The sequence below is a fragment of the Pempheris klunzingeri genome, chromosome 5 (assembly GCF_042242105.1).
Source record: "Pempheris klunzingeri isolate RE-2024b chromosome 5, fPemKlu1.hap1, whole genome shotgun sequence".
Lineage (NCBI taxonomy): Eukaryota > Metazoa > Chordata > Actinopteri > Acropomatiformes > Pempheridae > Pempheris > Pempheris klunzingeri.
Genome location: NC_092016.1, coordinates 24,942,799 through 24,968,096, shown reverse-complemented (window position 1 = coordinate 24,968,096; position 25,298 = coordinate 24,942,799). Strand labels below are relative to the sequence as shown.

The 25,298-nt window shown below is 44.0% G+C and overlaps 1 protein-coding gene across 1 annotated transcript in view; it reads left to right on the top strand.

Annotated features, from left to right (window-relative positions):
• The window catches only part of mical2b (microtubule associated monooxygenase, calponin and LIM domain containing 2b), a 59,661-nt gene that overhangs the window by 16,171 nt on the left and 18,192 nt on the right, over positions 1-25,298 (top strand). The window contains exons 2-19 of the mRNA XM_070830284.1: positions 2,188-2,587; positions 4,019-4,226; positions 6,480-6,596; positions 7,307-7,408; positions 8,035-8,190; positions 8,346-8,446; positions 10,446-10,703; positions 10,821-10,936; positions 11,893-12,019; positions 12,764-12,854; positions 16,394-16,541; positions 19,179-19,378; positions 21,050-21,144; positions 22,313-22,381; positions 22,535-22,663; positions 23,846-24,046; positions 24,224-24,472; positions 24,573-24,698. Coding sequence (XP_070686385.1) covers positions 2,324-2,587; positions 4,019-4,226; positions 6,480-6,596; positions 7,307-7,408; positions 8,035-8,190; positions 8,346-8,446; positions 10,446-10,703; positions 10,821-10,936; positions 11,893-12,019; positions 12,764-12,854; positions 16,394-16,541; positions 19,179-19,378; positions 21,050-21,144; positions 22,313-22,381; positions 22,535-22,663; positions 23,846-24,046; positions 24,224-24,472; positions 24,573-24,698 — 2,757 coding nt within the window. The 5' untranslated portion in view covers positions 2,188-2,323. The remainder of the gene's footprint in view (positions 1-2,187; positions 2,588-4,018; positions 4,227-6,479; positions 6,597-7,306; positions 7,409-8,034; positions 8,191-8,345; positions 8,447-10,445; positions 10,704-10,820; positions 10,937-11,892; positions 12,020-12,763; positions 12,855-16,393; positions 16,542-19,178; positions 19,379-21,049; positions 21,145-22,312; positions 22,382-22,534; positions 22,664-23,845; positions 24,047-24,223; positions 24,473-24,572; positions 24,699-25,298) is intronic.

Below are 25,298 nucleotides of genomic sequence, written 5' to 3'. Positions count from 1 at the left end.
TTCTACCACAGCAGGCAGCATTTTTCAGCTAGAAAGGTTCTAAAAACCCACTGTGCACCACCGCTCAGCAAATAACAGACAGACACGATTGGCATAGTTACCAGAACGGAGCATTTAGCAGCCAAAGAGACAGATGTTTCCCTCAGGAATTGGTAGAGACCAAAAACAGAACTAAGAGAAAGTGAATATTTGACTTACAAACACAACTCCAGATGAATGCTGCCCTGTAACTGCTGCAAGTTTGCCAAATCAACTTAAAAGATCAATATTACACTCACAACTTGTTTTTGCTGCCCCCAAGTAGCCAAGAAAATCAGTTATTGCAGGTTTATGGCTATGACCCACTTTGGCTTCCCCACCAGAGGCCAGAGGAATTGGGAGAGTGGGAGGGGAAAAAGAACATGACCGTTGGTTGTACAGAAAGTGGGTCTTTGAAGAGTCATTGGAAGTGGTGGTATTTCAGTTCTGAACTTCAAAACCCTCATTAGACATTCATGTCAACTAAGATAGGATCACCAAAGGAACCAGGAATCAGGAAATTTCTCATACCCCGGGACTCTGCTGGGAGATGGAACGCGGAAGTGATGCTCTCCTGATAGCGGCTAAACTTCCTCATGTGTCGAGGCCTGTGGGCCTGGAACAGCTTGTACAGTGGCGGGACAAGAGATGTAGTCTGCTGTGTAAATGTGCTGTATTTCAGGGTTGTTTCCACTGCATCTTGTGCCTCACCAAGTTGCTGCTTGCGTGTGGTGACTGTGACTGTTTTGTCTGTATTCCTGCAGCCGCAGTGTTCAGGCTTCTCCCATGACTGCTCAGCTGAACCCTTCCAAGCGCACTCTCGGTCATAATCCTATCAGGCATTCAGTGGGGGGAAAAACATCTTTGTTGTAGAGAGGGAAAAAAGTATGTGCAGCTTAATTAATGACTGTTTGAACTCTCCAGGCTTATTGTTGTTGGCTGGAGGTGTAGTGCTGTGTGGCCAAAGCACCGTGTGTCCCTGGGCGTCTCAGAATGTAGGTTGTGACGACGTGGCTATATGAGGCAACACATTGACCTCTGCAGTTTATTTTCAGTGCGAGCTGCAGACATTCCTTACATTTGGAATGTGACCTCTCTTTTATATGATTTCAATGTTTTCCACGACACAGTTGTGTGTTTTGCCGAGGTCAGTCAACATCACCCATATTGCAGGCTGTGTAGGATGATTCAGTCTAATACATTTGTAGTCAATCTTTCACCAAAAACAGCAACTCAGCAGCTTAAAATTACATACACAGGATACCGGACTGACCACCAGGGTTGGTTGCACCAACAGTGCCAAGTAAACATCACTCACTGGTTGATGCCGCTGCTTTCTGCTCCGACCAAACCAGTCAAAGCAGGGGCACCTTCTTCAAAAGCACCAAGAACATACTGATGTTTTCAGGGAAAGGACCGACCCCCATTGCTTTGACCCCTGTCCTTTTTCGCCCTTACATCGTTTTCTGAACCAAGGCTGCCCCAGTCTTAACAATCATTTATGGCCTCCATTATTGACTGCTGCCTCTTATTATCAATCAATCAATCTTTATTTATATAGCGCCAATTCATAACAGCGTTATCTCAAGACGCTTTCCATAAAGAGCAGGTCTAGACCAAACTCTTTAATTAAGAGAGAGACCCAACGATTCAGGAATTCAAAATTAAGGATTCAAGAATCCCCACATGAGCAGCATCAGATATTATATTAGGCAACAGTGGCAGGAAGAACTCCCCTTTAACGGGAAGAAACCTCGAATTGGTTATTAGTTGGCATGTTGGACTACTTGGCAGGCAGCGTTTTCTGGCTGTGCAGCTCTATTCATTTTCTAATCTCAAATATCTGTGAAATTGCTCTTTCTTTCTCTTTGATACACCATATCGTTGCCACAAATTAGAAATGATTAGCTACAAAGACAGTGGAAGATTGTTAACAATGTATCCCAGCATCACACGCTGCTTGGCAGTAATCATGGTCACATGGCTGTTCACACTAGTGCACCTTGCTAATAACAGGCATAGTTTAGACTGCGCTCACGCTAAACACTGGTCTTAACAAAGACTGACTTAGCAGTTAGGACCAGGAGTAGTAAACATCACTTAATTCTTCAATGATTTCATTTCCAGTCTCTTGTGTCTCTCACTAAAAATCTTATTTGTTTCTTTTAGAGCTGGCTAAACATGACGCCACACACCACATCATAGGGCATCCAGCACTGACAGTGTGGGAGGAGTTAGCAGGAAAAAGAAGCAGAGGAGGAAGAAGGAAGAGAGCGTCACAGGAGATTGGACACCATCAGAGCAGATGGGTGAGACGGAGGATGAGCGTACGGCTCAGGCCAGCGTGCTCTTTGAGAACTTTGTCCAGGCGTCCACCTGTAAAGGGACCCTGCAGGCCTTCAGCATCCTCTGCAGGCAGCTGGATCTGGATCCTCTGGAATACAGCGACTTCTACAGCTCACTGAAGGCTGCAATCAGCACCTGGAAGGTCAAGGCCCTGTGGACCAAACTGGACAAAAGGGCGCAGCACAAGATCTACAACCAGAATAAAGCCTGCCAGGGCACCAGGGTAAGAGAGTGAATGACACGAGTAGTCCATTTCAGAATCTTAGCAATCTTTCAACCTTTTCGATAGTGTTGGAGGTTTGCTGGTTTGGACAGACAAAGTCAGCATTCCTGTGTCTCCAGGAAATATGTGGTTCTACACACACTAGACTACTCACTGCGCTAGTTGGTGAACTACTGTAGCTGGGAAGGAAACAACTAAGATGCTAGTGAGTCATGTTAGTTGGACTCCTCGTTTGCTGTCAACAAACGCAACAACAGCACAAATTTGCCTCATGCAGGAAATTTGCATGGCGTGGATGTTTCCCCTTCCTCCGCTCTCTTTTCTGTGCTCCTTTGAGTAAAACATGTGCCTCTGTTAAACGCACTGAAAAAGCCTAAACCCAAAAAAGAAGGAATTACAGTTTGATTCAAATACCCAATTAGGATCTTTACCAGTGTGGATTTGTTCGAAAAATAGATTGCGTAAATGGATTATTTGTGTAATTGTATGCCATGAATTAATTGGACCATAGTAATCCTAGCTTTGAGAGACTGAACCAATTGGACTTGGTGCATATAACACAATAGTATACATAAAGAAAATTAAGCTATTTATATGGGCATCGTTATGAAAGTGAGCACTGTATGTTAGTCAGATTGTAGGCCTATAGACAGTATGGCAGTTCAGATATATATTTCATGTCTTAGATATTTGTTATTTTATGTGATGTTCTAATGCATCTTATTGTCTGACCGTGTATGTCTAAGCATTACGAGCAGCACATTAAGCATAGTGTTGGAATGACTTCATATCTGACGGAAAAGATAAGACGTCCGGGGGGGGGGAAAGAGGCCAGAGACTCACAGAGGGGAGATTAACAGAGATGGGCTGAGCTGAGGGTGGGCCAAAAATATCAGCTAAATTCTTATCCCAGACATTTTTTTGGGAGAAACTGCTATTTGGAGAAAAACGGTGACCTTGTAGCTGGGTGGGCGCTCCGTTTTCTGGAACTCTGTATCGAGAATCCTAATTTATGTAACTTAGTTTTCTGTATATTTTCTTCTGTTACATGAAAGATACTCCCAAAATTGATAGAAGTGACCTCTCCCAGATAGCTTTGCTAATTGTTTTACCCGTTAATTTTCCCTATAAGTGTAAACCAGCACACTACACACTGACCTGGACATGAGACGTTGACTGTAATCAAACTTTGCAGATGAAGCTTTTTCTTCTCCTGTTCCCATTTTCACACGATGGTGCTGTTCGCTGCTTTCCAATGTATTCAACCTTTTTTTTTTTTTCTCAGTCCAAAGGCAGATAAAACATGTCAGTTGCTGTGGAAATCTGTAACACAATCAGGCCAACTACACGTGTAGTTTTGATACTATTGTTTTTCTTTTCCGAGATCTCCACTGTTCACAATAGCATCCGTCATCTTTTAACTCCATTCAGTGTCTGATCATCGGCGGAGGTCCGTGTGGCCTACGCACAGCCATCGAGCTGGCCCTGTTGGGCTGTAAGGTGGTGGTGATTGAGAAGAGAGACACCTTCTCCAGGAACAACGTGCTCCACCTCTGGCCCTTCACCATCCACGACCTGAGGGGCCTTGGAGCCAAGAAGTTTTATGGCAAGTTCTGTGCCGGCACCATCGACCACATCAGTGAGTGTCAATCTGTGGCGTTTGTCTTGGTGCTTTATTTATTTTAAGTCATGAAGTGAGAGATTTGGGGCTAAGTAACCACTTTTTCTTCGTTATACAGCTCTGAGAAAGAGGGAGAAACAGTCTTTCGTGATGTCGTATAGTTTCAGAGAAACAACTTCCTCAAGCGTGGGGTCAGGACCCCTTTTTAAAGTCATTTGACATGTGGACTGGATCATGGGAGATTTGGATAGCTTTTAATTTACTGGAATAGAAACTGAAGAGAGTAGAAATCATCATCACATGAATACCATATATGTTTTGTTTTTCATGTGACAATTTGACCCTTAAAACTACAATTTTAGGACCTAAAAAACCAAAAGATTCAGGAAAACCCATATTAGAATTTTTCAGTTCTCTCTCTGCCTTTTTTTCTATTATTTTAAAAAGAAATAACATGGAACCATACATGCAAATAAGGCCTACCGTGTCTGTGTGTGTGTGTCAAATCACTACAATGAAGATAAATGGGACCAAAGCCATCTGCACAAAAGTGCCTTTCACTTCTGCTCTCTATATTTAACAGTGTGGCATGACGGGGGCGGTATTTGCTGGCTGTGTGACTCTGTAACCTGTGAGAGGAGATTTTCCAGCAGCCTAGTTTGCTGCAGTTTGTTTCTTCAGTCTCCGTGTCCCTAGTGGGATGTTTCCATTGGCGCTTCTTCCTCTCCAGCTTTAGTAACAGTGTCATGTATTAATATCTCCTGTCACAGACGGTCTCTTCTGAGTGGACCTCACATAGACCGAGCTCCTTCTCATCTAGAAGTGCCGCCAGGTCTTCCTCCCACAGCTGCTGCTGAGGAAGCACCTGTAAATACCGTCTGCTGAGCTGAGCTGCTAGATAGGAACTAAATGACACACAGTGTTTTATTCTTTATGGGTGCAGGGGTACATCATTTTACTGCCAGGATGTTGTTGATCCATCACATTTTATAGTGTGTTAAGTTGGGTCACATTGAGCCGACACACAGGATCAGATTCAGTCGATCAGGTATCGGCCACGATGTGACAGATCTACATTAAAAACAGTCTCTTCATCTGTGTCATTATAAAATGCATTGTTTCCCCTATTAGGCCCCCAACTCAGTTTTTAGCTGCTTTGTGTTACCCTACATAAAAGTGGTCCTGTTGAGTTCTACTAAGTGGGGCACACAGATTTTAAATTTGGGGGAAAAGATACACTCGATACAGGCAGATACACTCAGATAAAGTACTGGAAGAGAGAGTTTGATCTGTGGTGTCTACTGCTCAGGAATAGAATACATATATTTGAATATTCTGTATGTTGTACATGCATATATTTCTAATTGTTGACTTGTGTTGAGTACTTTATGCTCTTAAAAAATTAGAATCTAGGAAGAAGCAACTTTTTTTCTGACAGTTGGTTAAAGCTGTTTCACAAAGGCCAAATTGTAGATTAGGACAACTTAATGAACGTGAAACTAAATACTGTGTTAAAGTCTAACTTAAAAGAAGATGCCGTCACTGCTTCCACTGTTTCCACTTTTAACATGACAGCAACATGGAGAAAAATCAGCTTCCTGCTGTGTCAACCATAGAGGCCACATAGGAAAACTAAGTGGGGGCTAATTTCACTGATAGCTGGAATCTGTAGCAGCATCTGCTGTAAAGTTTGCCCCTCCATTCTGGGCCTATATGCAGCAGTTATTATACCAGCTAAACTTTCCATATTAATCAAGTCACTAAGCTTACCATTTCCTCTATTTTAAGATACAGCTTGCTCTATTTATAGCTTTATAATGAGATTACAGTATGTGGATAGCAGCAACCTGCGGCATTAAGTACAGGTTGTTAATAGGACTGAAGGAAGCTGGCAGCCACAGCAGCAAACACAGAGCACTGACATCACAAGACGGCAGATGCAGCTGCTCACTGTCTTAAAGGCACAATAGGAGAAACTAGCAAAAGTAAGCTAGACTTTGAAGGTACTCGTCTGATTTAAAAAACCCTACCCCTCCCTTCATTCCCCCCAATGCTAAATGTTACTAAAAATTTCAACAAATGTATAAACATGTTTTTTAAAAGAGTTACAGACTTACTTTAAAGTAAATGAATGTGTGAACACACCTTGGGTCAGCCCCAGTTTGTAGTACGCATTTGCTTTCATGCATGTACAGGTAGCTCGAGCGTTGCTTTGTATGCTTTTTGGATGTTCAGTATCAACAAGCACACGTTTGTCTGTGTCCTCTGCAGGTATCCGCCAGCTGCAGCTGATGCTGCTGAAAGTGTGCCTGATTCTGGGAGTAGAGATTCACGTCAACACTGAGTTCGTCAAAGTTGTGGAGCCACCAGCAGAGCAGACTGACGACAGTGAGTCTGTGTGTGTGTGTGTGTGTGTGTGTGTGTGTGTGTGTGTGTGTGTGTGTGTGTGTGTGTGTGTGTGTGTGTGTGTGTGTGTGTGTGTGTGTGTGTGTGTGTGTGTGTGTGTGTGTGTGTGTGTGTGTGTGTGTGTGTGTGTGTGTGTGTGTGTGTGTGTGTGTGTGTGTGTGCGCTGTTATCTGTATGTTAAAGGGCCATGAGTAGCCGTGACACACAGGAGCCTTCCTGTATGTCTCAGCTATATATAGAAAGCTCCCTGCTCACTAAATACATATGTTAAAGTGATCTGGAAGTTTCTTAGGGAGGAGGCGTTGTTTAGTATTTATAGCAAGCTGTGTGGAAAATAGAGTTTATTGATAGAGTCTGCTGATGGTTACACTTTAGTTTGAGTTTGCTTTTCTAAGGGCCCCAGAATATGCCAAGTGTCCAGCATGTGAGGACTTTCTCATTTGAACGCTCCAGGCAACACAAGACAACCATCAGAGGACTTAGCAGCGTCCTGTAGCTGCTGTGGTGGATGTGAGAGAGAGCCACATATACACCTCATGTGGTCAGAAAGGAAACCGCTGTCGCTGTCCTCCAGCTATCAAAGACCTTTGCTACTCATCCTGTAGATGTTCACTCACACTCTCTATAGATTTCATGTGTGTTGCGTATAAAAAGAACCAAATTTGAGGTGAGTTTGTTGTGTTCTTCCTCAGGTCCTGGGTGGCGAGCAGAGGTCCGGCCCTCCAGCCATCCTGTCTCAGACTTTGATTTTGATGTGATAATCGGAGCCGACGGACGCAAAAACACGTTAGATGGTGAGAAAGAAGGAACGACGAGGTTATGGTTCAAAATGGGCCACATTTGTAGGCCAAATTCACGCTGCAGTCGGAGCAATATTTGTTATTTTTACTGGAAGAGGCGAAGTGTTGCCGAGCTGCTTTCAGTTACTGGGTGAAGCTTTTCCTTTTGAATGGTGTGTATGGAGTCAGCAGTGACACATCAAGTCAGACTTTATTTATACAGCCCAAAATCACAAATCCCAATCTGCCCCCGGGGGCTTTACAATCTGTACAGTACACAGCACCCTCTGTCCGTAGACCCTTGATTTGGATAAGGGATAAAATCCTCCAGAAAACATTTTAACAGGCAAAAAATGAATGAAACCTCAGGATAAGCAAAAGAGGAGGGATCCCTCTCTCAGGGTGGACACATGTACAAAGTCATAATAAATACATGAATCATGATGACTAAACTTTCTGATATATCATGAAATACAAGTGAAGAACGTGTGTGTGTGTGTGTGTGCTGGTTTATGAACTGTTTGAGAGATCTATTGTAACCGTATTTATTTGAACAATCAGCCACTAAAATGAGATGTTTTTCACCGTACAGTAGGGTTCTTCTCTGTGTTCTCTGAGGTTTTCCTTCCCCCTTTCAACAGGTTTTGGTCGCAAAGAGTTTCGAGGGAAGTTGGCCATCGCCATCACGGCTAACTTTGTCAACAGGAACACCACAGCAGAAGCCAAAGTGGAGGAGATCAGTGGTGTGGCCTTCATCTTCAACCAGAAGTTCTTTCTGGAGCTCAGGGAGGAGACGGGTGAGTGAAAAACCCTGTGGCAACAGCTGCCCATGCATAAAGCCCCTTTTTAAAGAAACCTCTGTTTGAGTGGTACACCATGCAGTGCTGTCTGTGTGCTCCTCCTCACAGCACTTTAAATACGCCTTGTTGAGTAAATCTGCTCGTGTTTTCAGGAATTGACTTGGAGAACATAGTTTACTACAAAGACAACACCCACTACTTCGTCATGACGGCGAAGAAGCAGAGTCTGCTCGACAAGGGGGTCATCATAAATGTGAGTTTGCTCAAGCACGAACGCGAGGTCTTCATTTTGACGCCTGATTGACTTCGTATAGACAAAAGCACAATTGAGGTCAAGACATCCAAACTTCATTTTTCACAACTCCACATACTTAAGGGTAGTCTGTACAAGATTTAGAACATTAATATAACATTAAACAACTGTTTGCCATGTGAAGATGCAGTGGAGTACTGAGCAGAGAATGAAGTCACACTACGTCTGTGTTTGTTGTAACCTGAGCTTCTCTCATCGTCCCTACCTGACGAACACAGTGTCCAGTCCAGAGAGCCACAGCTACGTCAGAGCACATTCATCGGGGGGGGGGGGATTTAAGGCCTCTCCAAAATGTTGACAGATTTGTCACTCGGCTCTTTTTAAAGGGATCTTGTAAGTCAGAAATCTAGTGAGAAAGTCGCTAAGTTGACAGCGCTGCCTGCAGCCTTGTCCACTTGACTGTCTCTGTAGTTTACACACATGGGTTCCAATATTTAAAACCAGCTCCCAGAGCAGAGAGTCAAAGTGTTTTTGGGGTAGACAGGAATGTGTGTGCTCGCCAGGGCAGTGAGCGATGGACCTCCATAGGGGGTGATAATGAAATAGGGCTCTAATTAGATGCTTGCTCTCTCTCACCTGTCTTCTATGTCACACACACACACACACACACAGTATGAGTCAGAGGTTGTCTGTCAGCGAGGGTGGCGGTCCTCTAGAGATCAGCCAGTATAAATGAGGATATTATTATGGACTGCTGTTAACCCTCCCACCCAGAGCCTGCCAGCATAATCATCTGAAAATACACACAAACACACACACATGCAGGAGGCACTCAAATATACTGGAGATGCAGTGGCATACATATGCGGGCTGCTCTCTCTCTCTCTCTCTCTCTCTCTCTCTCTCTCTCTCTCTCTCTCTCTCTCTCTCTCTCTCTCTCTCTCTCTCTCTCTCTCTCTCTCTCTCTCTCTCTCTCTCTCTCTCTCTCTCTCTCTCTCTCTCTCTCTCTCTCTCTCTCTCTCTCTCTCGCAGACACACAGGTGGTGAAACCCTGCCTCGCCCCCTCAGTGGGCTCCATCTCTTCTTACATTGCCCATTAGTGCAGAGTGATATCTCAGTGCGTCAGCTGTGTGACAGCATGAGGCCTCATCACTCATAACAGCTCACTGAACTGAGTTCAACAAACTGACTAACTTGGTTTTGTGCCTCTTGGAGTGAAACACCAGTCGAAATTTGTTTTTCATTTCATTTCTTGATAAATATGAGTCTTGTTTTCTGACTCAGTCCCAGTCTTGTTTTCTTTGCTGGTTCTCAGGACATTTTATTCTCACAAAAATATGTGACAGTGATGCATCTCACTTTGATAACAAGTCACAGCAACATGGCGTAGTTATTTCCTTAGTGACTCAAAGGGAGATGGCATCATTCAGCGGGGGGGGGGGGCATTCACTGGCCATTCACTACTGCAGAGCTCACACTCTGACCTACCAAGAGCCACAAGCTGACGTGAGGATCAGCAGCAAATTGGACCCTGATTGGTGGTAATTTGGAAAATCACAATTACTTGACCAATAAATATTGTTTGGCTGAAAGCCTAAATTCCTGTCAGCTGAGTGAATGAATTTCATTTTCCTTTTTTAAAAATCTGGGAGCTCAAATACTCAAAGTCAAGATACATTTGTCAGTAGATGCTTTTATAGACTCCAAATGAACAGAAATAACAAGAAATGTCCTTTTCTGTTTTATCCTTAGTGAGTGAGCAGCACAGACGAAGAGGGAGATAAACTTTGATGACAAAAATACTTTATTGTACCAGAAGTGGTACCCATTCCCATGAATAGAAACCACTTTGGTCAGAGAGCAGAGCTAGAAAACCAGAAACTAAGTTGGGTGATAATTCTGGGTGGGTTGGCACTATACGCAGTCTGTTACTGTATTTGAGAATTTAATCATTGTCACAGATCTCTGCCATAAGCACCCTGCCTTCATCTCATCGCAGGACTACATAGAAACGGAGCGACTGCTGAGCGCTGACAACGTCAACCAGGAAGCATTGCTCTCGTACGCCCGCGAGGCAGCCGACTTCGGCACAAACTACCAGCTGCCGTCCCTTGACTATGCCATCAACCACTACGGACAGCCAGATGTAGCCATGTTTGACTTCACCAGCATGTACGCCTCAGAGAACGCCGCCTTGATCAGGGAGAAACATGGACATCAGCTGCTGGTCGCGCTGGTGGGAGATAGTCTGCTTGAGGTATGACATACTGTGTGTGTGTGTGTGTGTGTGTGTGTGGGTTGTTTCCTACTCTTTCCTCCGCCCTGAGGCTCAGCTTGTGTGTGTTCACGCTGACATGGTGTTCTCCGTTTACAGCCCTTCTGGCCGATGGGTACAGGTTGTGCTCGGGGTTTCCTGGCAGCCTTTGACATCGCCTGGATGGTGAGGGGCTGGACACAGGGCCGCAGCCCTCTGGAGATGCTGGCTGAGAGGTGAGTGGCAAGATAGACTCGTTGGTGCTCTCAGATGTATTTTTTCTGGATTTTATACAGTCCAGACAGTCGAGGGGAGTTAGTTTGTCTATAAAACACTTTGGTCCAAAGCAAGATAACTTAGCAGCTACTGGTCAGACATTTATCAGTTATCAAATGATCAATTCTCCCAAGTGGCAGATTACTATGAAATTTGCTGAGGAAATGTATGCTCCACAGAGGATGAACCATATACATCTGGTTTGCTCTAGCTCCTCCATCTCCTGTAACTGCTGCGTTTGAAGTATAATGAGCAGCTCGCTGTGAAACTCGTGGGCGGTCATGCTCCCCAGCAGATGAATACTAATGCTTATATTGACCCTTTTTCTCATCCTTTGGCTCCACCATCAGGCCAGAGTTTACCCAAGAATTATGAAAATGTGAAAGGCAAATTGGCGTACCACTAACCCACTACATTCATGCTCCCCATGGGATGGACTTTTTTTCTGTTTTGGAAATGGAAAATATATGAAACTGTTAGCTTTTCTCACAGGCTCTCTCCAGATGTAAGGAGAAGAGTGGTAACATTTGCTAAGCACATTCATGTCTCCCAGGGGATTCATCGTTGGTCTCCTGTCTATGATCTTACGTCGTACCATACTAACTTCGAAGGTGACCATGATGCCCAGGAATGTGAATAGGCTTGTTATCACCTGCCAAAAAAAAACTAAAGTAGCTGTAGTCAGTAGTGCAAATACCGCCAGTCTGGACGCGTCTAGTGTAAATGCACTTTACGTGATGTAGAGTTAATGTTAAAGGTCTTTATTTATAGCTTTCAAAGCAGCATTTTGTGCTGTCAGCTCGCCTCAGTGTTTGCTGCCCTGAGACTGATCAAGTGGTTGCAGAGTAGTTCTCGGTACTCTTTGAAGCCGCGGTATCTTGTATCTGCCAGTTATATCTGCGGCGTTGTTCCCCAGGGAGAGTATCTACCGGCTGCTGCCTCAGACCACCACAGAGAACATCAGTAAAAACTTTGAACAGTACACCATTGACCCTTCCACCCGCTACCCCAACCTCAACTCCAGCTGTGTTCGCCCACACCAGGTCAGTTCAAAACGTCTACTATATAAGAATACACTTTATTTGTGCAGCAGTTTTTTTTTTTTTTTAATTATAACATGCTCTCTAAGGAAAAAGAACGAAACACAAGATACATATGCATTGGAATGTAACCAGATATCACAGGGAAAAATAAGGGATTATGAGACATTTTAAACATGGATCTTCTACTCAGTGACAGCGACACTGGGTTTAAGTGTTTCCATCTTATTTTAGTGATAAAGAACAATTTTACAATCATTTTGCATGTAGAAGTATTTCTCAGATAAACTCAACAATGACTGTGAAATGCCACTTCACTATTTACCAGCAAGCTCAGACTTGTTTTGAAGCCTTTCTGCATTGTGAGATCCAACCCCCCTCCTTTCCAATGATCTAATGCCATCCAAGTATGACAACAAGTGTGGCTGATGTTTCCAGCAGGCAAACCGTTGTGTTAGAAATGGTTGGATGGGGGCAAATGTTGATGCCAGTGCACAGCTACTGAACAATGATTACTTACTGATGAATATAGTCCTTTTGTTAGCTCTGATGATTAGCAGCCATTAGTGGTGGAGGTTTGTGTGAACACTAAAAATCCTACTGTTTTCTTTTCCAGTGACTTAATGTCCGTGTGATTGTGATGAAAGTTATCTGATGTACTTTATAATCCTTTTTCCATCTGAGCTGAATCTTTCCATACATCTCTTCTCCTTTCTTTTTCTCCTCCTCCTCTTTTCTTTCTCTCAGGTGCGTCACCTGTTCATTGATGGCCAACAGGACTCGTGTCTGCTGGAAAAAGGGGGACCCACCCGCAGATCAGTGAACTTGTCCAGAAGAGGTGAGATGCAGACTGTCTGTCTGTCTGTTTTTCCCCAAACACAAACTGATGATCTTGTCCTCATGTTCTGGCTGCCACATTCAGTGTCACCGAGCATGAAAACATTTTCATTTGAAAATAATGACTGATGAGGAGAAGAGCTTTTACCGCTGCTCCAAGATTTAACATCGCCCACAGAAACATGTTAGTCAGTGACCACGATCATCCCATATATGATCCTGACCTTGATGGTTAATAAATGGCAGGGTTTTCTTAGGGTCAGCGCCTAAATGTGTTTTCACAGCTAAATGAACAAAAGGACCTATAAGAGACGAGTTTCGGGACGTGCTGCTCCCGCTCTTTCATGTGCTGTCTGTGTTGGACTTTCACCGTGGGCGGGGCTCAAGCAGCCCCTCCACATTCTCTCACACACACACACACACACACACACACACACACACACACACACACACACACACACACAGCGACAGTGAACCAGCTGGACTGAAGATAACATGTTACACGAGGCCAAGGGCAGCAGCGGCCGTTGGGAAAACATGTCTTGCCCACCCAGTCAAAGGTTAAGAGACCCAAAAAAAGCCCTGAAGCAGAGCTGTCTGCTACACAGAGTGTAAAGCAGCAACACACTGAACCTTAGTGTATTGCCTCGCCCCCACGGAAGGATATTTACCATGGTCTGATGAACATTCTTAAGAATTCAAAGTTCATTGCTCATTGAAATTATGCTGTTATATTGTCATTATGTCAGTGGCACAAAAAAAATACAAAAATATAGTTTATTGCAATTATTTCTTGGACAATATTTCGTCTAACATAACTAGCTATCGGCTTAAGTGTGTAATATCGGCCTCCTGCATGTTATTCATGTGTAACTGGATGACATCACAGCGTGGGAAGGGGTGTCAGATCTCACAATGCAGGGCATATAAACACAGTACGCACACACACACACACACACACACTCAGTATAATGTATCATCTTGCCAAAAGTGTCTACTAATATTCAGTACAGTGGTGAGCAATGTTGAATATCATGAATAAAGTAATTACAGGCATAGAGTTGTGTGTCCTGTGAGTGTTTCCGCTGCTGTAATGAAAAACAGACCAGATGCAGCAAGCATCTTCAAAGTAGTGACAGCAGTAAGGTCTGCTGTCAACCGCTCCGAAGGGACTGTACTCTGCTTTCGAAGCTCCCTGTCGTTGTGTAATGGTAATCTGATCATCCTGTGAGTCACCACTGAGAGTAGATGCAGCCACAGATCCATTAACACCTCATGGAAGCCTCCCCTCATAGCTTTATAAGTCGCATTTCTTTATGAGGTTGTCTTAACAGTGACTGGGAAATATAGCACGACCAAAACAGCTTTAACAAAGGCAAAGGCAGCTTCAACAAATCTGAGTGAACTCCTGAATATAGTTTATTATATTACCATACTGAGGGGAAACTATAGCCGTATCTCAGTCACAGGCTGACACACCTCATCACAGACAATACAGCAGGATAACATTACACCCACATGATGCCTCTCACAGGCGTGTGCTGACCTGCTCCACTCTACATGTGTAGAATAGAACAGGCCAACTCGGTTGTCCTCCCAATGATGGAGGTTTGTCCACGGGAGGAACAAGTCATTATTTAGTAACAAGATTGAAACGGTTGGGGGTGGCACAACAAGCAGTAAACACAATGTCGACGTATTCTCACCACATGGTTTGATGGTGGCTCTTCTGATCAAAAGTCAGTATTCCCAAAGAAGTCCCATTCAGTTTGTCTCACCTCACCATCAATGGAAATGTCCACTTTAATGTCATCATAATGCTTAGTAGACTCATCTTAAGTGCCGGGGTCCCCCATCACCCTGTTGGGGGTTTCTTTCACAGGACTCACTGACGTGCTGTATGTTATCCCTTACATGGAGAACATCCACAGCAACATAAGCTATTTGGAGTTGTGTATGTGCTGCCTGATGAATTAAAGGCCAATATTCGCTCTCCTTTTAGTTCTGTTTTGGTCGCCACCAAGTCTTAGGCAGGTGTGAAGAAATGCTGTAAAGAAGAATGCTTTCAAAAATATAAAATTGGTTATGTTTATTTTTTATCAATTTACAAAATGCAAAGTGAGACAGCAGAAGAAAAATCTAAATCAAATCACTAGTAGGTATGACCACCCTTTGCCGTCAGAACGGCATCAATTCTTGTAGTTACACTTGCACAAAGTCAGGGATTTGTAGGATCACAGTCAGGTGTCTGATTAACCAATTTAAACCAAACGGGTGCTAATGATCATCAATGTCATAGGTTGAAACAGAAACAGCCGTAGGAGGCTTAAGACTGGGTGAGGAACAGCCAAACTCTGCTACCAGGGTGAGGCTGTGGAAGACAGTTTGATGTCACAGGTCATCATGTTCAGACTGAGCACAGCAGCAAGACACAAGGTGGTTATACTGCATCAGCGAGGTCACTCCCAGGCAAAGATTTCAGAGCAGAGTGCAGTTTCAGGAAGGAAACTTGCAGCAGATAAAAGGCACATTTTGTCCAGCAGTGCCATCAGCTAAGAACTAGCAGAAACCAGTGGGACCCAGGTACACCCATCTACTGTCTGGAGAAGTCTGGCCAGAAGTGGTCTTCATGGAAGAAATGCGGCTAAAAAGCCTAACGCCCTATGTGGAAACATGGCCAAGCGAGTCAACTAGACACGGAAACATAGGAACTGGGGTGCAGAAAAATGGCAGCAGGTGCTCTGGACCGAGTCAAAATGTGAATTATTTGGCTGCAGCAGAGGGCGGTTTGATCACCGAAGGGCTGGAGAGCGGTACGATAATAAGTGTCTGCAGGCAACAGTGAGCCTTTATATTCAAGATCTAAATCAAATCTTTAGGTTTAAAGGCCTAAATGGTCAATGTTTTGCCACATGCATGTAGTTATTCATTTATTAGATACACTAAGCTAAAATCTGCACTCTAATGCAGCCTAATACAGCACTAAATCCTGCTCTAATGAGGGTTAAGAGTTTTATGAGTTTTAGAGAAGTCTGTATGCTCAATTTGGAGGCAGCAGTTTTTGGTGTTCTGCAGTTTCTTATATTTTGTTCACCCCGTTTCTATTAATAAGGGGAATACACACTGCAAACTACAGCCTCCAAGGTGACTATAAAGTTAAATAACCCATGCTCATCTTTTCTCCCCATTCCTCTCACTTTACAGATCAACTCTGAAGTCCGACCATGAAGTTACATGTATGCATTTTAAAGCAGTGCTGCATGTCTATCACATAGGCCAGTCTGTGCACCAGCCTGAACGGCTGCTTTGTCTTGCTGCCAAGGTTACTTTACTTTAGGCTAGGGAGGCGATTCAAGTCTTTCAAGTCACAAGGCTCAAGTGAACCAACAAGTCACTGGTTTTCAAATGGAGAGTTTTATGTTGTTTATGTTTTATGTTGTCATGGTGTGTGTTGTATGCTGTCAAATGGCAAATTCACTGAACACTAGCCTGGCAGAACCTTTTTGACAGTATTATTGATGTGCTGTTTCTCTCCTGCAGAGTCTGAGGTGCGTCCTGGCCGGCTGATGACCTGGTGTCAGAAACAGACTCAGGGCTACAGAGGGGTCGACGTCACCGACCTCACAACTTCCTGGAGGAGCGGCCTGGCCTTCTGCGCTCTCATACACCGCCAGAGGCCTGAGCTCATGTAAGAAAACACGCAAGAGCAAACAAAATGTATTGAGGAAACAAACTTGGAAATATTGACGGTTATTCAGGTTTTGGCAATTTTCTGTTGGCTTGTGAAGAGTCACCTTTCTGTATTGTCTGTCTTTAAACTGAGCAGTTAAAAATTAGTGAGTGGGATGAAATTACTTTTTTCATTAGAATATTGTGCAAACAACACTCAGCTGTCAGATGAGAAATATTAGTTTGGTAACCTTTATTTATTCAGGAAATCTCACTCAAAATAACTATAGAGAGGACAGGAAAATCAGTTCACTCAAAACAACCACCACACACACAACCACACTGATTAAAACAGTCACAAATATTATTAGACATCTAAGCCAATAAAACTCTAAAGCTGTCAAGATCCTTCCAGTTGTAAGATGCATAGTAAACCAACCTGTTCTGTGATCTAGTTGTCGTGGCTCATCTCTACTAAGGATGTTAAGCATCTCAGCAGCTTAGATAGTGGTATGTGCAGTGCAGATATTCTGATGCCTTCTAGATGCCTGTGACAACCATCCATCCTTTTCATATAACTTGCAGTGCGGACACTGGTAGATGGCGTCCAGCGGGTTTAAGTTTAGCGACAACAACACGAGCATATCTCCATAATCCCTAGTAGGTAGTATGGTGGATTATATAACGTTTTCTCTGTTTTCAAAGGAGAGACAAAACTCAGTTACAGTGCAAGAATCTGATTTGAATTTGTAACGTCTGAGCAAAATATTCCACAAGAGTTTTGTAATCTAAAGTATCTTTAATCTTGTACTGTATCACTCTGGGCCTAGTATTGATCCATGGGGGACACCTTTATCAGCCATTTGGGGACAATGGAGGTGCATTTTGAAGTCTACCAGACATATAATCTGAACTAGCTGTAAGCAGAATCCTCAAAACCATCAGAAATCCTCTAATTGCACAAATTGTTGTGATCAACAGTATTGGACAGATCTATAAGTCCAGCACTGTGTTGTACCGCGTTTTTGCAATGCATAGCAAAGGGTTAAAATGTGATTCTTAAACATGAATGAAAATGAATTGATAAATTGCTGTTGAAGTTGAATCACCTGACAGCTAACATGCATTACAGATCTCTGCAAATTGTAAGACCCGTTTCTATTTTCATAGATCATGTATCACTTGGACTGTTGTCCTCTGTCACATGTTATTTGACAAATGAGAGCAAATGGCTAATTGATTTTGCCGTTTGCCGCTCCAGTTTTGAGTTGCATGTGATTTTGCCGACATGCTGTCCAACTGATTGTGGTGAACATAACCACCGATTAATCTGATATAAAACCAGGCTGTCATACAGTCCACACTGACCTACTTGAGTCGAACTGCTCACACACAACTGAGAAAGCAAATATAAGTGTCTGAATGATCGGTTGGGAATTACATCATTTGTTTTTGAGGAGTGCTCATTAATAGATTCAGACACATGTCATATCAATCCTTGTCATAGCAAGTAGCTGTGATTCCACACATACTGTATGTTCTGCACTTGTATAGAGATGATGTCTGCATGGTTGGTTGATTGGTTTTCATGATCCCGACTTCATAACAAAGCAGGTTGTAGGTGTGTGGGCAACCAGTCCCCTTAACACACAACAAGCCCAGGGTGAAATATCTTACTATCTTAATATTTAACTATTGACTTGCTGTGAAGAGGATGAATCCAAATCATTTGGCCAACATATGAAATATTATCATTTTGCCATGCCAAGTGTAATGTTTTTATCATCACTAATAAAGGTACCCAGTGAAGTTTTCTTGACCCAGAGGTGGGGGTTTATTTTCAAACCCCCAAAATGCAACCCTGTGCGTATCTCAAGTTCATGCATGCACCTTAGGTGTTTTAATGAGGATGGTGAACAATCATTTTAGCACACTGCACACCTACTGGCCGCACCTTGTAACACTGTGGACACCACAAACACAGCATTCATTGGGGGGGTTCTTCACAAACGAAGGAGTCAGCCTCCTGGAGCTCTTTAGAAAAGACAGACATTACCTTTGGCCTGACAGCTAATCGTTAGCATTCTGACTAGGTTCTGTTAGAAAGAGCCGTGAGTGTCACAGCCTACCAACAGCCTTTACTAACTGACACAAATACAGACAAATCAGTGATGAAGCCAAACACGTGGTGCTGTTTGTTTATGACAGAACATGGTACACGTCTCTGTAAGTGCTGGAAACATGTAGAATAATGGGATCATTATTCTAATCGTGGTGAAAACGGGGGGAAAAATGTGGTATTGAATGTGGAAACTCGGGATATTTTAGTGTTTTACAGATATTTCTCTTCGTATATACAAACTGGGAAAGTGCTGGACAAACCGGGGGCATCTGGTCACTGTATCCTGGGGGGAAATATTGGTCTCTTTGGCTGCTTGATGTTCCACTATGTTCACCAGCTAGTCTCTAACTGTGGCTGTCTGCTGTTTGGTGCTGAGAGGGTTGTGTAAGTGGGTTTTCAGAGCTTTTTCTCTGAAAATAGCTGCCTGCTGTGGCCAAAATGGATTATGGGGTTGCAGAGGATCTTTGAAGAAACAGTGTAATTCATTATACTAACCTAACCTAACTAACCCTCCTTACTTTGGTTCTTCCTCAGTAACTTCGACTCTCTTAACGAGGAGGACGTGGCAGAGAACAACCAGTTGGCGTTTGACTTGGCTGAACGAGAGTTTGGCATCCAGCCAGTGACGAGGGGAAAGGAGATGGCTGCTGAGGCTGAGCCGGACAAGCTGCTGATGGTTCTCTACCTCTCCAAGCTGTACGAGGCCTTCAGGAACTCCCCAGGAAACAACAACGGTCAGGCTCCTTCCTGTTTCTGTCGCAGAGAATCAAAAGCGGGTCGATCCACACATCTTGTTAGCTGTTGTGAAGCCCTCAAGCATATACTCTGTACTGAGTGTTCTAATAACAAAAGTAGGGGTTTCAATAAGGAACTCAAGAAAGTTCTGAGAGATTGATGGTTTCCAGTTGAAGTGACGGTGCCTATAAGGAGATGGAAAAATCATTGTGGAGTGAATGTCTATGTGTTGTCTCACATGTAATAGTGAGAAAATAGATGTGTGAAGTTTTCTGCTTCCAGTTCTGTACGCTGACCACAACACCGCATACAGCCTCGGAAAAATGACCATAGAATTCAAGGTGTCAGCGCCTGTCAGACGTCCCGAGCCCAGTTTAACAAAAGGGGAAAATGATTCTCCACATTGACTCCAGCGTATGAAAATGGGATCCAGCCATACAGAACAAACAGACGGGGAGGCTCCTGGGTCAGCTATGCAGTGCACGGCTGGACGCGGCGTTTCACTAAAAAAATGTGTAACACTATCCCTAACCAAAAAAAGTTGTGAAAACAGGATCTCCGTTCTTTTCCTCCCTAACTGAAAGGACAAAATAGAACTTATAACATATAAATCAAAAGATACTGCCTGGTTTCCAGAGTGTAAGACAGTTTAAAGAAGCTAATGGAGGTCACAGTGACTGTCTGCAGTAAATAACGTCAGAGCGTTCTGAAGACCACAGTTTTCACTGTGTATTCACATTCTGTTAGACCCAGTTGTATTGAAATAACTGAGGCTCGTGCACTTTTTTAAAAAAAAAATTTTTTATCCACTGCGTGAGCTGGAGTTGAACGTTACACAACCGTGGTCAGGTTAGTCCCTGCCAGAGACATGACTGGTATGTGTGCTATGTCTGTGGAAGCCATATCCAATCACTCGGCGTAACTGTGGAGGCCCTCGGCTCCGGTCACACCACCACTGTAAGCTGCAGCTTCAGCCACGTTTCACTGCTAGTGCTTTAATGTTAATGTCCCACAGTATCACCCACACTGCTGTCACCACAGAGCAGTCGACACCTCTGAAAGGCTGGGAAAATAGTGTCCCTGCTGTGAACCACTTTCACAGGACGTTTTAGGAGCCTTAGCATTACTGACTAAATATAAGCAAACCACACGTTTGCTTATGTTTAGTCAGTAATGCTGTGCAACGTTACATCAGTGGTTTTTGGTCAATTTCTAATGATTATTTAATATTTAGAGTTCAAGGATGCACCTGCCCTCACGTTCTACTGTTTGTTTGTGTCCACTGTACTCATGCAGGCTCCAATCAGATGAATTAACATTTGCTGTTTGTGTGCAAACAAATCAGTTAGTTTGGAAAAGACACAACCCTGGTGATGTGTGTGTGGCAGTCACATGAAGCATAAAGCAAACCAGAATGAATAAAAGTTCATGAGGACGTCAAGATTAGAAGTCTTTTTTTTCGTGGATAGATAAACTGGGGAGGAAGAAACAAGCACCACTAGTAGAGTGATTGTGATGTCTGCTGCTGCTGTGAGCAAGTCCTCAGCTGTTTTGAAGTAAAACACGTCTATAATGGCTTAATATCAAACAGATCCTACCGAACAACCCTCAGAGTGTGAATGAATAGATAAGCTTAATGTAAAACTAATATGTCTGTGTTCATATTCCAGGTTCGAGGGAGACTGATGAGAATAGTGAAGACTATCCAACCAAAACCAGCCACAAGCTGCTGAACTTGGCTCAGCCCAGGAAAAGGATACCCAGGGTAAAGCCAAATACTGTCTCATTTTTCTTCTGCTCTGTCCTCTGTTTTTTCTCTGTTTGTCTCCTCCTCTGTGTCATCTGTCATCTGAGGCGTTCATTGAGAGTCAATCTCTTCATCAAGGTCCTTTTCTTTCACCACCACCCGACTTTTCACACTCATTGAAATCTTGATTAGATAAGCTAAAGCTTACAAAGACATCAAGGCAACATAATAAACGTGTGAACCACCAGCCTGCAGGGTGATCAGAGGGATTCTTGATTACGTGATTAGTTTACGGTATCGCCGTTTACACTGATCACAATCAAAAGCTGCCCAAACTACACGGAACTTTCATTGTCAGGAATTTTTTTTTTTCCCAGGAACTAAAAGTGTCCTTCAGTCTCTCTAATCAAAGATTAGGCAAATGTCTGTCTGCTGCTGCTCCTCCAGTCGGCGGTAATGCAGAGGACTATACAACAACAACGTAACAGCATTAAGGCTCAATTAGGCCTGGACTCATTGGTCAGTCTGTCTGACACATTAACATGGAGTTACAGAGGAAAGCAAAGCACAATGGACCAAAAACACCGTACATACAGTCAGCGTGCCGCTACAGGTTTTACAAAATGATGGCTGAAATAAAATGCTGTGAGTACTTGACTAATCAGAAATGTTCAGCACTGCCTGCCCTGCCCTCCACTTTCTGTACTTTTGGCAAGTACCAGTAGGGTAAAATAATGTCCCTGCAAATTAAAGGGAAAGTTTGCCACTTTATGTGCAATGTCCAATTTATATCCAATAAGTGTTGGTGATGATAAGTGTGGTCTGTTCTATTAAAAACTCAGTTTATCCTGCTTATAGAGCCATTCTGGCAGTGCCCACATTTACCATGATGCATTGCATGTGAGCCTGACTCCTCTCTGCTCTCTTGGGGTTTGGGTCAGCTCAAAAACAACAAAAAGGAGACTGGACAAAAAGTGAATGCTGAAAGAGTGTGTAGTTCTTCCTGGTCACCAGTGACTCAAATGACAGTGCTGTCGACCAGGAAGTACAACAGACTGATCCACAGGTTCCTGCAGTGGAAACATGGCCTTAGTGACTCTTTGTTCATTCGAACCAGTAAGTTCCAGATGGAAACTTAGATAATTCAACTCTGAGTGAATCTTTATGGTGCTGTGTTCTGTCACAGGACGACAAGAAACTGGAAGAGGACTCGGTTAACAAAAGACGACGAAAGGGCAACCACTACCTCACAGAGGTAGGTGTAAGGAGAACAACCATATTCAGTTCATCATTTCCAAACAGTCAGAAAGCGTCAGAAGCATAACTACATTATGTTTCATGTCCCACTCCCTGCTTCTCGTCCCCCCCTCTCTCTATCATCCCCTCTCTGTCCCTGTCATGGCATCAGCTGTCCTGTCACAGTGCCCCCCCTGCTGGGGAGGATGGGGAGCTGCGGGAGAACAAGGTCCGCTCCATGGCAACTCAGCTGCTGGCCAAGTTTGAGGAGAACTCCTCGACTGCAAAGACGAGCAGCAAGGTGAGAGATGGACCGTGTGAAAACTCTTCTGTTCTTGTCCCCCTTGGATTTCATTTGTTCATGTCAAAGGCTGAAGCCCACCGGGGGCGTCTGCGTCGCCTTCCGGCTGCGACGTGGCTGCCGGAGCTGATGGCGCCCCCTCTAGTCAGTGCTTTCAAACCCACCAGCGCTCCGCTCTGCCAAAGAAGTGCACCTGCTCTATTTTCGACACAGCTCGACCGCGTCAAGCGGCACAGAGCAGACGAGGCGGGCAGGAAGTCAGACCAAAAAAAAAAAAAACAGCAAAGGGAATCCAGCCTGTTTTCAAAATAAAAGCTCCTGTGCAGACTTTCAATAATATATTCCACCACCACATGAATATTATTATATAATCGGTGGCACAAGGCCAGACATTAACGGTCAGTTTTTAACGCCATCGATGAGAGGTCCGTCTCTTTCACTTTAGCTGCTGTCTGTAGGCTACAGCACAACGAAGCAGTAAATACGCACAAGAGACACATTTAAAACAGACCAAATATGAAGCTTGTTTGGACACGTTAGAAGAAGATCCAGCCAAGCAAAACGCTCCGTGCCTGAAACGCTCCCCAGTGGGTTTTTAGGGTCCATTCATTTGTTTCAAAGAGTCTCCCGTCGCTGGCTTCAGTGTGGAAGCAAAGAAAGGAATGATATGATATAATATATCATTTTTCTTTAAACTCAGAGACGCTTCACAAAAGCAGACAAGACAACACTGATTACACATTAAAGGCAGTGAAGGTAATCTGATAGGACAGAGCTGTGGTCGATTCTTTCCAGGCTTCACTGCTTTTGTGTCTGACTTTCACCAGTTCAACTTGAGCATTTGGATTATCTTGTTTTTTTTTGTTTGTTTTTCAAAGCGAGTTGTAGATCACCATAACTTCAGACATGAAATATTTCACCGTGATAAATTCAGCTGCATTTAAGTTTCAGTTTTTTGTAGTAGTTGAATATCACCATTGGATATGAGACTTTTATTTATTTGCTAGACGTAACCATAGATCCTTACTCGAGAGCACATATGTTGGGGTTGGTGGGACACCTTCATCATCCTGTAGCTAACTCTGTTCAAATACAGGGATTTTATCACAGAGTGATGTACGATGTGTTTGTGGTCTCTTCACACTTTTTCCTTGAGTCTCCTCTCCTCTCCCCCTGCATCAGTCCGAAGAGGACCCATCTGACTCATCCTGTCCTCAGCCTCTCTCTCCTTCCACCTCCCCGCCTCCCCTCTCAGAGGAGGAGGAGGTCGAGGTCAAGGAGAATGAGGAGGAGGAGGAGGAGGAGAGAGAAAACCCCCGTTTTGCAAAGCCCAAGGACGTCCCCCCTCCTCCCCCTCTGCCTCCCCCTCGCCCCAAGTGGCAGGTATGCTTCCCTCTGACCACCTCTCAGCTCTTCCTGTTGTGAGTGTGATTGGATGGGTTCTGATTTATCTTTTCTTTCTCTCTTATTTGTTTTCTTGCACATTAAACTATTACAAATAAGTGCCCCCCCCCCCACTCTTGTGTCCTCCTGCTCCTCATCTCTTCTTCCTGTTTCCAGCCTTCCGTCTACCTTCGCCTACTCGAGAATCCTGGTGCTGTGGCTCAGAAAACCCCTTTCCTCTGTTCTTCTCCTGCTCAGAGCGGCTGCAGTCGCTCTCCCTCACCCTCGCGCTCTGTCAGCCCATTAAGTCCTCCCCGCTCGCCGAGCCCTAACGTAACTGGGCATTACTACCCACAACGCACCTCTCACTTCTCTGCTTCAGACATGGACCGTTCCTCTGAGGGGTCAGAGGGTTCGGTGCAGCAGGTGAATGTCGTGTCAGTCAGCACAATATTTTTCATCGTGACCTTTGCAAATGTGGTTTTTGGCGTGCTCAGATTTTCACCGCCGCCTGCTGTCCGTGCAGAGTAAAGCCCAGAGGCCGTCTGCTAGAGAATTCTCTGTGAGGAGCATAAAGGAGAGGGCCGTCCTCCTCTCCTCCATGTTTCCTGGGTCCGCCAAACCACCTCCTGCTCCTCCTCCCGCGTCTCAGGTTGTGTTTCCGTGCTTGACTTGTGTCATGGCCGACACTACTGCATGCTCATAGTAACAGCATGCAGACTGGTCACGTGGGCCCATGTGTGAAAGGTGCATGAATCTGTCGGAGCTTGTGGCAGTGGAGTGAAGTGAATCTCTCATCGTCTGAATTTCACCAGGCCAGTTTGAGCCACTGGGTGTTTTTAGACCAGACTAGAGATAGACTTCACTTCAACTTAGGCTGGAATATAGGTTTGGGATACTGGTATTTATAGATATGACAATATTTATACCTCAAATAAAGTCCTTGACAACAGAGTTTCAGTTAATATTCAGTGGTATTTAAATTCAGCGTCATGATGCACGTCTCCGCATGCAGCTCCTCATCATTGTCTTTGCATACTTTACATACTTTGCTGCTTTGAGGTTTGTTCAGTCACAGTTAACAAATGAATCGTCCGTAAACGACCATCTTGTTTGGTGTTAGTGGTGCCTGAGAACCTTTTTACAGCAAACATCCAGAATCACTGAATGAGCAACAGTTAAATGATTAACGAGAAGCTGATTGACAGAATAAGTTTTCACGGTTTTAATTTACTTTATAGTTTCCCTTTGA